General features: G+C 39.9%; 1 protein-coding gene and 1 long non-coding RNA gene across 2 annotated transcripts; one reads left to right on the top strand and one right to left on the bottom strand.

The window, feature by feature from the left end:
* The first annotated feature begins 19 nt into the window (after positions 1-19).
* On the top strand, positions 20-999 carry LOC117556428. The gene is made up of 3 exons (XR_004570557.1): positions 20-96; positions 644-759; positions 914-999. It is a non-coding gene; the product is annotated as an uncharacterized LOC117556428 (long non-coding RNA).
* A 10,587-nt stretch (positions 1,000-11,586) lies between these two features.
* On the bottom strand, positions 11,587-16,248 carry LOC117556409 (tryptophan--tRNA ligase, cytoplasmic). Its single transcript, XM_034231735.1, has 11 exons — positions 16,116-16,248; positions 15,688-15,802; positions 14,756-14,972; positions 14,489-14,597; positions 14,169-14,288; positions 13,864-14,046; positions 13,578-13,678; positions 13,238-13,350; positions 12,513-12,686; positions 12,279-12,419; positions 11,587-12,049 (listed from the first exon to the last, which is right to left on the bottom strand). The coding sequence occupies exons 2-11, from the start codon at positions 15,799-15,801 to the stop codon at positions 11,891-11,893; spliced, it is 1,431 nt and encodes a 476-aa protein (XP_034087626.1). The 5' UTR covers position 15,802; positions 16,116-16,248; the 3' UTR covers positions 11,587-11,890.
* Between the last annotated feature and the right edge of the window lie 212 nt (positions 16,249-16,460).

Genomic DNA, 16,460 nt, shown 5'->3' with positions numbered 1-16,460 from the left:
AACTGTTTCAGAACTGGGTTACTATGAGTGACCAAATCCTTACATATGCCCAGCGAGAGGGAAAACTGCCCTTGGTGTTTGATGACATGACACCAGGTAAGCTATTTCTTACTATGTAACACACACACACCGGTTCTTTGAAAATAGCAGATCTACATGCTTGCATTGCGTCCCAATGAGACTCGTTGTGAGCTTGTGGATCTGCAATTTTTTAAAATATTTTAACAATCATCTTGTATGGGGTCCCTTGCACAACATGTTTTCGGATGGGAGTCTGTTGATAAATACATAAATACATGAACAAGTTTGTGAACCACTTCATTAGATACATTTTGTCTTTCTTTGATTCCTGCTCCCCCCCTTCCTTTTCTTTCTCTTTCTGGAAACAATCAAAACGATGGAGCTTGCACAAAAACAAATTTCACCCACTGTTTTACACCTGTAAACGTGTGATGTGACAATAACGATTCAGATTCTGATAAGATGCCACAACACTTCCTGTGATTATAATAGGCTATACAATTCACGCCTTGTTTTTACCATTCAACACCAGGGCAGAAAAGTCAATATTGGTTCAGAAATATCAATCTTTATATACTATTTAAATGTTGATGTTAATATGTATTTTTCTTATATTGCGTAGACCGAGCTTTGAAAGTCCTGCCGATTCTGCTTCCTCCATCGGTCTACAGGATTGGAGGAAAAGTCCACAGACCCACCATAGAGGAGTCCCGCAAGTCCTTCATTAATATCCAACCAGTAAGTTTTACTTTTGTTTTTCTACTTCAATAATGGTGGGTGTTTCTGTGTTTATATACTAGCATTTTCATACTTCAATAAAAAAGATAATAAAAACAACATGCTTAACTTAAATGGTAGGTTATATTGCAAGTAACTGTTGTGTAATTAACAGGTGGGCACCAACATGGTACAGTACCTACAGACAGCAGAGAGAACTCAACCCTTCCCGCACATCTTGTGTCTTGGTGATGACATGACAAGACAACATGCCAGACCTTCACCATTGTGTCAGACAACGCCATTGAAACGGACACTTTGCTGGGTGCAGTAGATCTGTGTTTTAAGGCTTTCTTTGTGTTTGACCTCAATTACACAAAGCAGTGTCTCCCCATCTGGGAGTTTATCCAACAGGCAGTATATAACATTGATGGACATGAATCCTCAAATGTCAAATTTATGAGGACATCAATTGCAGCTTTGGCCTAAAGGTACACAGAGAGAAGTAGCCTTTTAGTGATGTGTGTCAAAGAAGTTGACAGCTGCTCTCTAAAAATATGATTGACACAAAACATGATTGCAGAAGACAGTAGGCACACACTTTAATTGTGTCAAAACATTGACCCGCGTTTACAGTACCTACTATTCCTGTTAATTCATTTATTTTATTTTTCTTACTTTACGTGATTTAATTTACTTATTATTTACTTATTAATTTACTTCATTTATTTATTTACCTTGTTATGTTTGTGTCTGTATATAGTTTCTGCTGGGCAGAGAAATGTTTTATCTCTATATTTAAACATGTTCATGTTATTTAAACCTGAAAGAGAAGTTGGTCCAGATAACAGCACTTTGTAATATATCATTTGTTTTAAGGCTCTTTGTTTTTTTGGGGGGGGGGTTGAATTTGTATTGTTTGCATTGTTCTTTTATAGTGGCCTGAATGTTGACGATTTGCCAAAGATGTTCAAATTATGAATAAATGCATTTTTATATATATATATATATATATATATATACACGGTGTGTTTGGAGATTATTCATTACACCATTATACATTATTATTATATTATATTTAGCCCAACAATATAGTTAATTTCAATCACTAGCTTGGGTCAAATGAACAACCCAATGGGTTCAAATGATCCAGCCCAGCATATGGGTTAAGACAACCCAGCGCGTGTTCTGTCCTATAGTGACTCAGCAGCTGGGTTATGATTGGGTTATTTTTTAACCCAGTAGTTTTAAGAGTGTACTTCTACTCCACTACAGTTCAGAGGTACATGGTGTGTACTTCTACTCCACTACAGTTCAGAGGTACATGGTGTACTTCTACTCCACTAACAAGTTCAGAGGTACATGGTGTACTTTCTACTCCACTACAGTTCAGAGGTACATGGTGTACTTCTACTCCACTACAGTTCAGAGGTACTGGTGTACTTCTACTCCACTACAGTTCAGAGGGTACATGGTGTACTTCTACTCCACTACAGTTCAGAGGTACATGATGTACTTCTACTCCACTACAGTTCAGAGGTACATGGTGTACTTCTACTCCACTACAGTTTCAGAGGTACATGGTGTACTTCTACTCCACTACAGTTCAAGGTACATGGTGTACTTCTACTCACTACAGTTCATAGGTAACATGGTGTACTTCTACTCCACTACAGTTCAGAGCGTACATTTTCATATGTACATGTGTACTTCTACTCCACTACAGTTCAGAGGTACATGGTGTACTTCTACTCCACTTACAGTTCAGAGGTACATGGTGTACTTCTACTCCACTACAGTTCAGAGGTACATGGTGTACTTCTACTCCACTACAGTTCAGAGGTACATGGTGTACTTCTACTCCACTACAGTTCAGAGGTACATGGTGTACTTCTACTCCACTACAGTTCAGAGGTACATGGTGTACTTCTACTCCACTACAGTTTCAGAGGTACATGGTGTACTTCTACTCCACTACAGTTCGAGGTACTGGTGTCTTCTACTCCACTACAGTTCAGAGGTACATGGTGTACTTCTACTCCACTACAGTTTAGAGGTACATGGTGTACTTCTACTCCACTACAGTTTAGAGGTACATGGTGTACTTCTACTCCACTACAGTTCAGAGGTACATGGTGTACTTCTACTCCACTACAGTTCAGAGGTACATGGTGTACTTCTACTCCACTACAGTTTAGAGGTACATGGTGTACTTCTACTCCACTACAGTTTAGAGGTACATGGTGTACTTATACTCCACTACAGTTTAGAGGTACATGGTGTACTTCTACTCCACTACAGTTTAGAGGTACATGGTGTACTTCTACTCCACTACAGTTCAGAGGTACATGGTGTACTTTTCCTCCACTAAATATTTAATACCTTTAGTTACTGTTCAGATGTGGATGAATGATGTGAAATCTAACCAAGTGTTAAATCAGACTTTAGTTCCACCTGGAGTAAATCCACCAGCTACCCTGCAGTATACAAAGTCATTCAAACTAGCTGCACCTTTACCAGCTTTGAGAACACTTTCATGATCAATCATTAGAAAATATATCATATATATTATTCTGAAATGGACCAATCTGCACAACGACTACTTTTACTGTCGCTACTTTCACTAGATTCTGATGAGAATACTTTCCTACTTTTACTTGAGGAACATTTTGAATGCAGGACTTTTACTGTGACAGAGTATTCCTACACTCTGGTACTTCTACTTTTGCGAAGTACAAGATCTGAGTACTTATAATTTCACTACAAGATCTGAGTACTTATTCCACCTCTGGTAGCGTATTAGTCTGAATTGTAGCCACAAAATCACGCAGAGCTGCATAAAAATAGCCTCACAATGGTAACAAGTGGAAAATAATATTTAGAAATGTGTACAATGATTTGTAGGTAATTTTGACTACTCAAGACACCTGACTTATACATCTTCAAAGGAAGACTGTGTTCATTCTACAATTACATGGGATTAAAGCAAAATGTAGTTTTACTTGTATAATACTTCAATTTTATATAAAAGACAGTTTGTTTTCATCTGTTTTCAAATAAACAACGTATTGGCTTTCAGAATATTAAACTTGTTTCGGCAAATTCAGATGATAAATACAACTTTGAAGCTTGTGACGGCATAATTACAAGCAGAGAACGGAGTAATGTAACATCACCGCAAGCATAACAACAGCCGGTGTTTCTTGTGTTTCCACGGTACACACACACACACACACACAGTGGTGTAGTGGGCGTTGGACGCGGGGGTACGCCGTACCCCCACTTATTTGGAGCATGATCTTTTTTTTAAGTCTAATAAATATAAAATCATTGCCAGTGTTATCAGTTGCAAGTGTGTATTTGTTGTAATAATGACGAAAACATAATACATTTCACAGTAATTATAATAAAAACGATTTCCTTAAAGTATGATTCATCATCACGCTCGTGACCCCGCGGTCACTGACACCCACGGCGAGCCAGCTCGCCGCGCCCGCCGATTTTGCGGCAGCTCCTTCCCTCAAGAACACTAACGAAAAAGCTCTATAATGGCAGGCTAACATGTTTTACTTGACTTATTTTCTAAAAAGAATATAATTCACAAGAAGAAAGAGGCTAGCAGCACCGAAGCTACAAGTGAAGCTGCAAGTAATACATCATCAGAAGAGCCGCCTAAAGACGTGGATAATGCTAGCTAGCTCTAGCTAGCTCAAGCTCACCTTTCCCAGAGCAGAGGTATGGACGGAGGAGATGTGGCGGAGGAAACAAGAGGCTTACCCGTGGATAGACTGCAAAGCTGGGAAACTGGGCTGCAAAGTTTGTTAATCCATTTCGGATTTAACAGTCTTCAAAACCCAAGGTGTGTGTGTGTGTGGCAGCGCTGTCTGCTTATTTGCAATTATAATCAGAATAATGTCAAGTCCAGATTCAATGTTGTTTGCATAAGTATGGCTATATTTTTCGTTTTGTTTATTTAATAAGTTAATTTCAGGACAACTTTGGACATTTTGTTTGTTTGTTATGAGTTTTAAATAGATTTAAAGTTGAAAGTGGAGAGATAGAGAGAGAAGCAGCACTGTCTGCTTAGTTGCAATACTGTAGCTTATGCAATTTAGGCCTATAAATTGTTTATGTAATTTATGTGCCAGTGTGTCCATGGTTTTGAGTCTGTGTGTGTGTTGAGCGCAGCGCCGTCTGCTTTTTGCAGTACAGTAACTAAAGTCGGACTAAGCATACCGGTAGTTTATGTGGACCTGTCTGCCGGTTTTGTGAGTGCACTGCGCGCATGCGCACTTGTGTGGCATTGTTTGGGATGACCCAGAGCCATATAATAGAAGAGTTATGACATCTCCGTTCACTCCAATGGACCACTTTTTTACAGCAATGGCGGATCGTGGAGCCTCTCAATCGTTCCCCGGAAGTTAGCGCCAAGGCTAGCAGAGCTGTGGAGTTGCAGCATAATAGACCGTTCGTGACGGACTTTTAAAGGTAAGAAGAAGTTTAAAGATTTATATTGCGGATATTATCAGTACATCTGATTCAAATGAACATGTGTATTAAAGGATGTCAGTGGATTATCCCTAAATTAGTAGATTTAGGGAACGTTTACAGATAACAGATCAAGCTAGGATACCGAAGCAAGTTAGCAACAGACGTTGAACAGCCTTTTAATTGTAAATTCCGTTCTCTTAATGTCTATTTGGTCCAACTTTGTTGAATTAGAGAAGAGGGGCTTCTAAACGGGATTGTATGCGGGGGTGGAGGGAGTTAAATATTAGATAAATATAACTTTGGTGCGTGTAAGAGTGAGTGTTTTTAGCAGAGCCATATTGTGTCCTTGTGATTATGTTGATTGTTACCTGTGTGTATAATGTTGCAGCTCAGCTGATTTTGGATTGATGGCAAAGGGAGAGGAACTTAAGTGAGAGTGAAAACACAAGGTAAGTTTAATACTACTGTTTTATATAAGTAAGCATACTAAACATGTATTATATCACTGTATTATATAAGTAATCTTGTTAGTAACCTACTGTATGGCAGGTGGAGGGGCAGTGATGTTACAGGTGGAGGAGAAAAACTGCAAGACTGCAAACTCACAAGACAGAGAAATCAAAGTTTGTTCTCCAGAGAAGAGGTTGATTTCACTTCAATTTTTTCATATTTTCTAAAGATGTGGAAATGGCACAAAAAAAAACTTGAGAGCTGTAACCAAGACAACTGTAACAACATGAGTAGAGAGCCACCAAGGTTTTTCAAGTCCCTCTCTTACTCCATTTTGCCAACCCAAACTTCCAGGTACATGACGGGACACCTTGCTTGTTTTTGTTGTTTGCGCTCCTCTGGCAGGTGGAGGGCAGTGATCCCTTCCCTTCTTCCCTCAATCTTTGAGACTAATGTAAGTAGAAGACATGGCACTGTAAATGTTCGAACATTTAAAATATTATACCACTTAAAAATAAGAAATATTACTTTTGTTACTAAGAGTTCATACTTATTATACCTGTGTCACCTTTCACACTATAGCTGTGATCATTAGCTATGGGCTTTGTAGATACAGGTCCCGGGGTGAATCGTGGTGCAGGGGCCCTTCTCTTTTTGACCACAGGGCGATGCACGAAGATGGTGGGTATAGCTTCTGCTCTCAGCCTAGTCTTGCCCTTTTTTGTCTTGACAAACTGGTCTGCATCAAAATGTGCCTGCGGAGTGACTTGAGGTTACTTCACACACAGAACAACTCAGTTTTGTCTGCCCACATACATATTCCATAGTGGTTGAATACACAGTATTAGGAAACACTTTATACTTACTGGCAGAGGTGGGACCAAGTCATTGTTTTGCAAGTCCGAGTCAAGTCTCAAGTCTTTGCGCTCAAGTCCGAGTCAAGTCTCAAGTCATTGTTTTGCAAGTCCAAGTCAAGTCTCAAGTCAGGATGGGCCAGTTCAAGTCAAGTCAAGTCCTAAACTTTCACAAAACGAGTCATAAACAAGTCATTATGTGTTTTTCACCAAATGTAATGACATCGATCAACAGAATAATACTTAATAATCAAATTGCTCTTTATTAGTCACATTAATAATTTAATAATCCATTTTCTCTCTGCTGGTAAAGTAACGTGTTTTTCTAATTTAAGAGGGATCAGTAAGGTAAGGCTACCGTGACGGTTTGATTCAGAAGGAGTTTAATGTATAAGATCCCTGATGTTGAGGTGACCAGAATGTTTATTTCTACTGTGTACAACATGTTATAAGGGACCCACAATCTATCTTTATGCAAGGGATAATGTGCAGCCAGGCAGTCTCTATGGGGAAAAGAACACCTGCATCTAGATCCCTCTGCAGGTGGTACTTTAACTATGTTTTGATGCCAATACTTTTACTTGTAACATTTTGAATGCAGGACTTTTTATTGTACAGGGTTCCTGCAGGTTTCGCCAACTCAAATTTAAGACTTTTTAACACCTTTTTAAGACCACTTTGAATATAATTTAAGACCTATTTAACGGCAATAAAGTATGAAGGAAAATGTATATAAAGAAGAAATACGTCCCATAATCACTTACAAAGTAAATGTATTCATGTTCAACATAAGAACAGTGACTGAACACAACAGCGTAACAGTACAGAACTGTGTTAGCGTGTTAGACAAAAAGTGTGTGTATGTGTGTGCGTCTGTGTGTGTGTGTGTTAGGGCTGTGCAATTAATCATATTTTAATCGCAATTACGATTTTGGCCTGCCACAATTACGAAAACAACATAATCGTAAAAAACGATTATTTTGCTTTGCTAGGTTGTGACAGTGCACTACAACATATTTGATCTAATTATTTTTTTAGTAATGTATCATTTATTTAATTAATTGTTGTATTGGTTTTTCAGTTGAATTATACGTTCAGGGTAATCAACAGTTAAAAAGATACTGTTCAAATTATTATCTGTTTTAAAGTTCAATAAATGGATGTTTTCAAAGTCAATGAATAATCATATTTAATAATCGTGATATTAATTATTGACCAACATAATCTTGATTATTGCCATAATCGAGCTGTGTGTGTGTGTGTGTGTGTGTGTGTGTGTGTGTGTGTGTGTGTGTGTGTGTGTGTGTGTGTGTGAGAGAGAGAGAGTGACAAGAGCTATATTCAGAGCTCTGCTGCCTTGGCTACACTATTTCATCGTTGCTGTTGTATGATTGGTGTTTAGCTGCGGTATTTAGCGTCTACAGCACCTCCGCTTTTAGGGTTGACGTAGACCCAAACTTAGCCCGGAGGTCCCCCGGTGTTGTTGCGGGAGCTGCTGCACTAGCTAGTAGCTAACGCTGCATTAGCTGCTGCTGCACTAGCTAACGCTGCATTAGCTGCTGCTGCACTAGCTAACGCTGCACTAGCTAACGCTGCATTAGCTGCTGCTGCACTAGCTAACGCTGCATTAGCTGCTGCTGCACTAGCTAACGCTGCATTAGCTGCTGCTGCACTAGCTAACGCTGCACTAGCTAACGCTCCACTAGCTAACGCTGCATTAGCTGCTGCTGCACTAGCTAACGCTCCACTAGCTAACGCTGCACTAGCTAACGCTCCACTAGCTAACGCTCCACTAGCAAAACAAACACTAATTTATTTTGCAAAAGGTGCAGCGGGCTTCAAACACGTTCCCTCCACTGGTTTCAACCAAGCACTAAATTAGATGTTTTCCAACCAAATACGGTTGAACTTACACTTCCCCATATGTATTTGTAAGTAGATTCGAAGATAGGCTACATGAGCTGAAGCTTGGTTGCTAGGTTACTAGCTGGGTGTTCTCTAACAAGGGGCCGGGGGAAACAAAGTTAGTGATTACTGGTTCCATGTTGATTTAATTCAATACAAATTGTTGGGGGGAACTGAAAGGCTATTACCGTACTGGTTACTTTGCAGCCCGGACATTTTCCCCAAAACACATTTAGACGCTATCGCAACATAGAAGTACCTTTCAAATCCGATAATTTTGAAGACCTTCTGAATCATATTTAAGACCTTTTTAAGGCCTTCAATTCTGATTATCAAATGTAAGACTTTTTAAGACTTGTTAAGACCCCGCGGGAACCCTGATTGTAACTTTTTTTAATTGTCTGAACTTCTCCCACCTCTGACAATAAATCCTGAGTGTTTACCCTGCTCTGAAGGTTATTTTCATTTTACAAATCCTGCACTCAGCTTTGCTTTCTCCAATATCATTGAAATGCAGCACAATGCTGCTTCTTTTTTCGGTTTTCGCTCATTTCTTGACTTTTTTCCGACGCGCTTGCATTTAAATCCGGCTCTCCGGCTCCCCGTCTCCCCGTCGCTCTGCACATGCTGTGCCCCCACCCTTCTTTCACATAATGGTATGATCCTAGTGTGTCCTCGCATATGATTGGCCGCATGGTGGCCCAGCTAAATAAAGACCCGCCCCTGCCTGCAAGGATTCTCAGCAATAGTAGGAGCGTCTGAAGATTCTGCTTTCCCCGACGGGAGTCTGCTCTTCTAACGGTAGCTCGCGATCGGCGTGTTGGAGACCTCTGAATTAAAGTAGCAAGTCACCTCAAGTCAGAAGGCTCAAGTCCAAGTCAAGTCCCGAGTCATTGGTGTTCAAGTCCAAGTCGAGTCGCAAGTCTTTTGTGATGTTGTCAAGTCGAGTCTCAAGTCATAAAATGTGTGACTCGAGTCTGACTCGAGTCCAAGTCATGTGACTCGAGTCCACACCTCTGCTTACTGGACATGTTATACTCATTACATACTGTATATACAATATGACCAAGAATGTGAGACAACTTTATAGAAATTAATATCACATCTGTTACTGATGCCATTTGTCATACTTTGTTAAACTCACAAATAATAAAGTTCCATAACTTCAGTTGGGAACAAAGACCACACCTTATCTCCCCAAGGCAATTTCCCATCCAATAGGTGTGCTATATAGGTGTGTATAACCCTTTCTCCTGTCTGTTTATCCCTCTTTCAGCACAAGAACCAGAGGGGGATTCAATGGAGCCTGAATACCTGCACTGAGACCCTCACCCTGCACCCTGAGTCTCAACTCTGTGTTTTTCAAGCCTTTCCCTGTTTTTTGTATTAAACAAAACATTAAGCTTTCCCAATGGTGTGGTTTTCGTTTTGTGAAAAAGTGCAAATGCAGTGTTTGTATATAAATCACGTATTTTTTTGCTGTTGGTCGTGAAATTGCTCCTGCTTCCTCCGCTCTGTGTCAGTGGGGAAGCTGTACATTCGTACTCCTTTCTCTGAGCGATTGGAGCATCCCCAGGCAGCACAGCAAACCATGGTGGCGACTAGGAGGCAGCACAGCAAACCAGGACAACAAGGAGGAAAAGGCACAGACAAACTGCATGATATGCTATTCAATGTTTATTGAATTCCATGTATTTGCAATGGATGTTCCTAAAACAACACATTTAACATCATCATCATCATGCTGCTGCTGCTGCTGCTGCTGCTAGTCCTTTGATAGTCACCTGTCCTTTCTGAAAGCCATAAAGATGACATTAGTCATTTAGATAACTTGTGTCCTCAATTACCATGGGATTACTGAAACTACCATGAATTTAAGAAAATGGTAGACATTAATCTAATCTGAATTTTAAAGCATTACTTTAGATCCCCTCCCTCTAAATATATCAATAAACATTAGAAAGTGATGCTCCTGACTACCATACAGGTTTAAGAAGATAATATTGGTTTTAAAGAATTCAAAGCTATAAATAAACAGCAACAGGCTCTTTAACCAAGGCACTGTTAGCCTAACATGTAAACTAGTTGTTCACACTAATCCTAATATTATCACTTAATATTAGCAAATTCTATTTTATTTTTTAAAACATATTGATGTAAATACATACACATATCGATTTGTTGTATACATATTGCAAATCAAAACCTTTATTCACTAATAATTACCAAAAATCGTAGTTCTATCTCCTGTTATCAATGCATTCACATTGCCCGCCATGAACTTCCGGGAAACTATCCTCTTCTACATGAACCACGTGACGATAACCGTTTTTGGACTTCCGTTATCGTAACTCTTCTATTATATGGCTCTGGGATGACCTAATTAAAATAGCGTCCCCCCAGTAAAAAAAATCCCCACCACACACACACACACACACACACACACACACACACACACACACACACGACCTTAAAATCGCTCTGTGTCGAATTAATATATTATATTTCGTGACTATAACACGAAATGCCGTGAGTGCTTCATCCTCTGAACACCACACGATGGCGACTGTAACGCACATAACATAGGTACGCTCCTCTGAAATGATTGTCCCCTGCAATTATTATTATCCCTCAATCGAGTTCGCTATTCAGCTAGCTAACGTTAGCTTAAACAAACGTAACATGCAACGTTAGCCTAATCTAAAATGCTCTACTGCGGCGTACCTTTCATGTTCCTCGTCAGCGCAGACTCTCGCATCGTTATTTTTGCAAACTTTGCAGGAGGCTACTCGTGGGCTTGACCCTCGTCTTAGCCATGGCTTGTATTTGTCTTCTGCTAGCCAACGCTCGTTGAAACGGCAACCTCCTGGCACACAGTCATCAGAATGCCCAGGTCACACGTAACACAAACACTTGCAGGTCGCGCGCATAGCGCGGGAAGGCCGCAGCGGAGATGTTTTATGTAGAAGCGAAGCAATTTTTTTCTTTTAATCTAAAAAGCGAACTATTCAGTCAGACAGCAATTTATTGTAAAAGTAAAGCATTTACATTTTCAAGCACTTTATCTCAATTTCAAGCACCATTCCCAAAATTCAAGCACTTTCCCAAGCACCCGTACGAACCCTGATAGTAAGAAATTGACACAATGTTCCCTTATACTTCGATTTAATTTTAATTCAACCTGATCTGAATTCAGGGCAGAGAGTAAAGCAGCGCTTCCAACACAAACACTTCATGGAGATGGATGTGTACATTTGGTGCAGAGTGAAGCCAACAAGTTGCATGACGTCAAAGGCAATGCCATGTTTAGTTTAGTTTTATTTTCTCCAGGTCTGATGCAAACTGAAAGAGAAAACGTTTGTATTCCTAATAATGTGGAATGGAGAAAGATACTTATTTCCTCGTGTATAACATTTAGTGACATGATGAAGCTTGACATCTCATCAAGCATGCTAGAAGTTAAAATGTAGAGGTCTGGGAGTCATGAACTGCTTGACCTCCTCCTCTGTGACTTGTTTGCGTCGCTGCTGATGCTGCTCAATCATTGGCTGCAGAGTCTCGATCAAAAGCTTCTTCAGTTCTCCTGTTAAGAGAGCTCCACTTGCGTAATCCTGTAGAGAAAAGATAGAAAGAGTGGATGTGAGGAATGTGAAAAAAGGAAGTTGAAGAGGACGATCAGTGAGCCGAGAGGAATGGAAAACCAAGATAAAGCGTTCAAGGGTGGATAGAGAAAGCAAAACAAGAGTTCCATTTATCGTAAGAAGAAGGAAAACAAAATAGAGAAAAGGGTCTGATAAGCAAAATAACATTATATATTTCCTCTTTTCTCCAAACTCTCACCTGTCGGATCTTTTCCAGCTGTTCATCATCCTCCAGGAAGAATGTCAAGTACATGAAGGCAACGTCGACGTCTGGGTTTCCTCCATACTTCCTGTGCTCTTCCACTGTGTCCTTTCCTCCCGAAAACGCATGTTTGTTGACCTGCGAGACGTGGATACACAGGTCATTAAGCAATCATAAGCGATATGAAACGGACTGATAACTATTCAGAGAAATAACTAGTATGGGCAGCACCTTGTTTTTGATCTGCTTGGGTGTGTCAGTGAGGAAGATGGAGGTGTTGGCGTCACTGGCGCTCATCTTGGTCTGTGCCCCCTGCAGGGCGGGGAAGAAGGTGGAGTGCAGCAGGGCTGGTTTGGGATAGCCGATCCTTGGAGCTACATCACGGGTCATCCTGAAGTAGGGGTCCTGGGGGAGCAAGAAAATAAATATCAATACATGTGACTGTGCAATATTAGTTTGTGGTGTTGTAGACTATTAAAGGTCCCCTATTATACTGTTTTTCACCAATATATACAAAACATGTCTCCAAACACCAAACAGATCGTGCATTGTAGCATCCCATAATCCCCTCTGTTTCAGCCCAGTTTCAAAAGTGCTGATTCTCTGTCTGTTACTTTAGATGAAAATAAGGAGCCACTCCCCACGCCCCTCTGAGAGAGATTTGGTTAAAAAGAACACAATGGTGCTTTAGGAGGAGATTCAGGTGATAAGGTGAGGGGGTTGGTGATTGGCTAATGGTTACAGAAGCCAAAAAATCGTTATGACATCATAAAGTGGCCAAAATCTGATCAGCTCATTTTCAGACAGGTTTTTATATAAATGGATCAGGACAAAAAGTGAGCGAATATTTTTTTCCTGAAACTTTCAGAGTCTCTTTACACAGAGGGGACACATGTTGATGTATAACAGACATGAAAAAGCATAATAGGTGACCTTTAATGCGATGGTGTCCTGACCTGGTCTATGGCGCAGGGGATGAGACACTGAATGTCCTTTCTGCCTTTGAAGATCTGTGGGAAAGAGCTACTGAAGGACGGCGCTGCCTGGATGGCTGGGAAGCTGATCTTTCCTGGATGGATGGAGAAAATAAGACACGCTCAATCACCAACATGGTATTCACATGATTGCAATTCAGGACCAGGAGATGATGTAACAAAACCACAAACCCAGGATGACACAACAGGCATATCAAAACAAGAGTAATTTATCATTTTGTTCTTTTAAAAAGGAGAAGGAGAATTGATTGCTCAAAGAATGACTCTCTAGTCTATTTTATCCAGTTCTTAGTTGTCTTACCAATGCAGTCACTGTCGGTAAAGCCAAATATTCCTTTGACCTGGTTGAACGTCACATGCTTCTGGACCTTTACCACATTTCTGTAGAATTCAGGGGATGCACTGCAGACAATAAAATGGAATGAACACATTTAGAAACAACTCTTGACTAAAATTCCATTCCATTAACAGATACTTTAAAAGCAGAATTGTCCTTGTATATATGGCAGGGCTTATATGCATCCTCAAAGGCCTTAGCAGTAAGGTTTGTCTGGAGGAAATACAAAGATACTTTTTGTCATAATTACCCCATGTAGTCGAGGTCAGAGAAGATGAAGGTTTTGTTGACATCAAAGCCACAGGCAATGATGTCTTTGGCGTTTTCCACAGCAAAGCGGTGGCAGTCTTCTAGTGATAGATCCTTCCACAGGTACTTCTCATCGTCAGTCAACTGGACCACGAGGGGAATGTCGAATACATCCTGCAACCACCTGCAAAGAAGGACATAAGTGTAACTAGCTTCATTCTAGATGGTGCCCTGCTGATTTTACGCTTAAATGTGCTTTTAATTAACAGCGCTTTGGTATTAAAACATTAAAGAGGGAGAACTCACTTGGTGAAGATGAAGGGGATGAGGTGACCAACGTGCATGGCCTCAGATGACGGACCTCTGCCAGTGTAAAGGTAGAAGGACTTCTGCTTCTCATACGCATCCAGCACTTGATGCATATCCCTACCAGAAACAGCAATAAGAGAAAATAAATATATTGATGTGTCTTTGTTTGAAAAGGTTCAGAGTGGATATTTGTATATATGACACTCTTTTATGAGATGATAAATTGCAAAAGTGGTTGTGAAACACCCACACACTAGAAGTCAGAAATGAGGAAAAGAACACAATGATGAAATATTTTCAGTTCCTTAAAGGCTGACCTGTGTGAGAAGAAGATTCCTCTTCTTAGAAAGCGATGAGGCTTCTGTCCCGAGACCTTTTCTATTCTGTCCACCAGCTCCTTGTCAACTTTACTGCTGCCAAACCTCACTAAGGAAAGACCACACAACTCAGATGTCAATGCTGTGTAGCTTAAATTACCTCATAGTTCAAAGTACATTTAGGAGAAAACAAAATTATTGTAACTGTTGTAAAAAAACATAAAGTTCTTTATTGAAGGCAATAAGTGAAGTTAATTTGAATCTTACATATGAGTTTTTCATAATCCACTCCCTTGGCGTTGTTCGTGGAAACGTTCCACGGGTCGACTGTGTCTTCATCATCAGCGCCACCTGCTGCTGGCCCGTTGTCGGGGGCAACAGAGTTCTCTGAAGGTGGACAGCCTGCTTTGTAGTCCTGACCTGTCATCTGTTTGTAGTCTGTTTTCAACTTTATCAGCAGCTGGACAGCAGCATCAACATCAGCCTACAGGGAGCCAAACACCACCGTCATATGACTCACACAGAAAAAAGAAACCAAATCCCAACAGATTCAAGTGGTACTGTGGTGCTTAGTGGGTGTGCTTCACAAAAGACTAAAGTGATTAGATAGTCATGTTGTTTCAGAAATAAATGTCCCGGCTACATTGGAAAATCCACACTAACAACTTTTCAATGGAACCACTTTCTACAAATTGAGAAATGGTTACTGTGAAAACTTTTACAGCATGTTCTGTGGGTTTTACAGAGGAAATAGGCCCGGTTTATGGAAGAAATATGTTGCTTTTGAATAGTTTAAAATGTCTCTTTTCACTGCTTTCAGCTAGGGTAGTTACGGTGTATGTAACTTTAAATCGCAATATTGATATACATATGATTGAATAATACATTTTCTAGTAAATCGACTGATAACTTACTAAAATGATTGGGAAATAACTAGAAAACAATGACTACTCTAGGATTGGAATAACAACAAAGTATCACACTGATGCAAAACTCATATACAAATGTAATCCTTCTTATTTCCAACAGTGCTCAAACGAAATTGCATTCATCACATTATATTATCATAATGGGTTTGTTGCACACATGTCAAAACAATAAAAACCAAAACTACCTGCAAGGCTAGTCACAGTTGGTGAGAAAAGTTATATCCCAGAGAGTAACATCACTGTTTTCCATTGTAGTTTATAAACACTTACTTTAGTCGCTTTAGCTGTTTTCAACGCCCTGACTTGTTCTCCTTGTGCTGTCAGTTTCTCGTAGAGCTCCATTGGACTCTTGGCTCCTTCCCCGTCTCCTTGACACTCTGCCATCCTTCAACAGATACAGGTAATATACATTTAAAGTATATTACAGACCAATACACAACATTAATGAAAGAAACATGTTTTAGTATGAGGTTAACAGAATTACTGAGTGCATCTGCTTTAGCAATACTGTATCTCAGCAGTTGGGATTATCCCATATGTGAACCGACCACAGCGAACTAGCTAATCGTATAACGCCTGTAGATTAATAACCTTACGCTACGGTATTTCATATAATTAAACATATATAACATACATTAAATAATGGAGTATGTCATTTTAGTGTATCCATCTATTAGATAAGCGACTAGCCGGCATACCTTATAATATTCTTCACACAGTTGACAGCTCACTCATACAACTTGCATCAGTTTCAGCCTGAGTGAGGTGGTGTTTGGACAATATAATTCCCAGGGAAACAGGCTCCTTCAAAGGTTCCGTTATACATTAATAAGGAGAAATACCAATAATAAAAAAGCTATTTTTAGTACATTTAATATGCAGAAGTGTTTAATATGTGTTCATGTTAAATTAATTGAAAATCCTCAAGTTAAACTAATTGTAAATACGTATACATCGTAGGAGTAGTATCAGTGTGACAACCACTTCTGTTCTGCCCCTACCGGAAGCTTTCAAAATAAAAGCATGCAAATGTGCGCGTAGTG

The sequence above is a fragment of the Gymnodraco acuticeps genome, unplaced genomic scaffold (genome assembly GCF_902827175.1).
Source record: "Gymnodraco acuticeps unplaced genomic scaffold, fGymAcu1.1, whole genome shotgun sequence".
NCBI classification, from domain to species: Eukaryota; Metazoa; Chordata; class Actinopteri; order Perciformes; family Bathydraconidae; genus Gymnodraco; species Gymnodraco acuticeps.
Note: the sequence above shows the minus strand (reverse complement) of the source record. Positions and strands in the feature narration are given on the sequence as shown.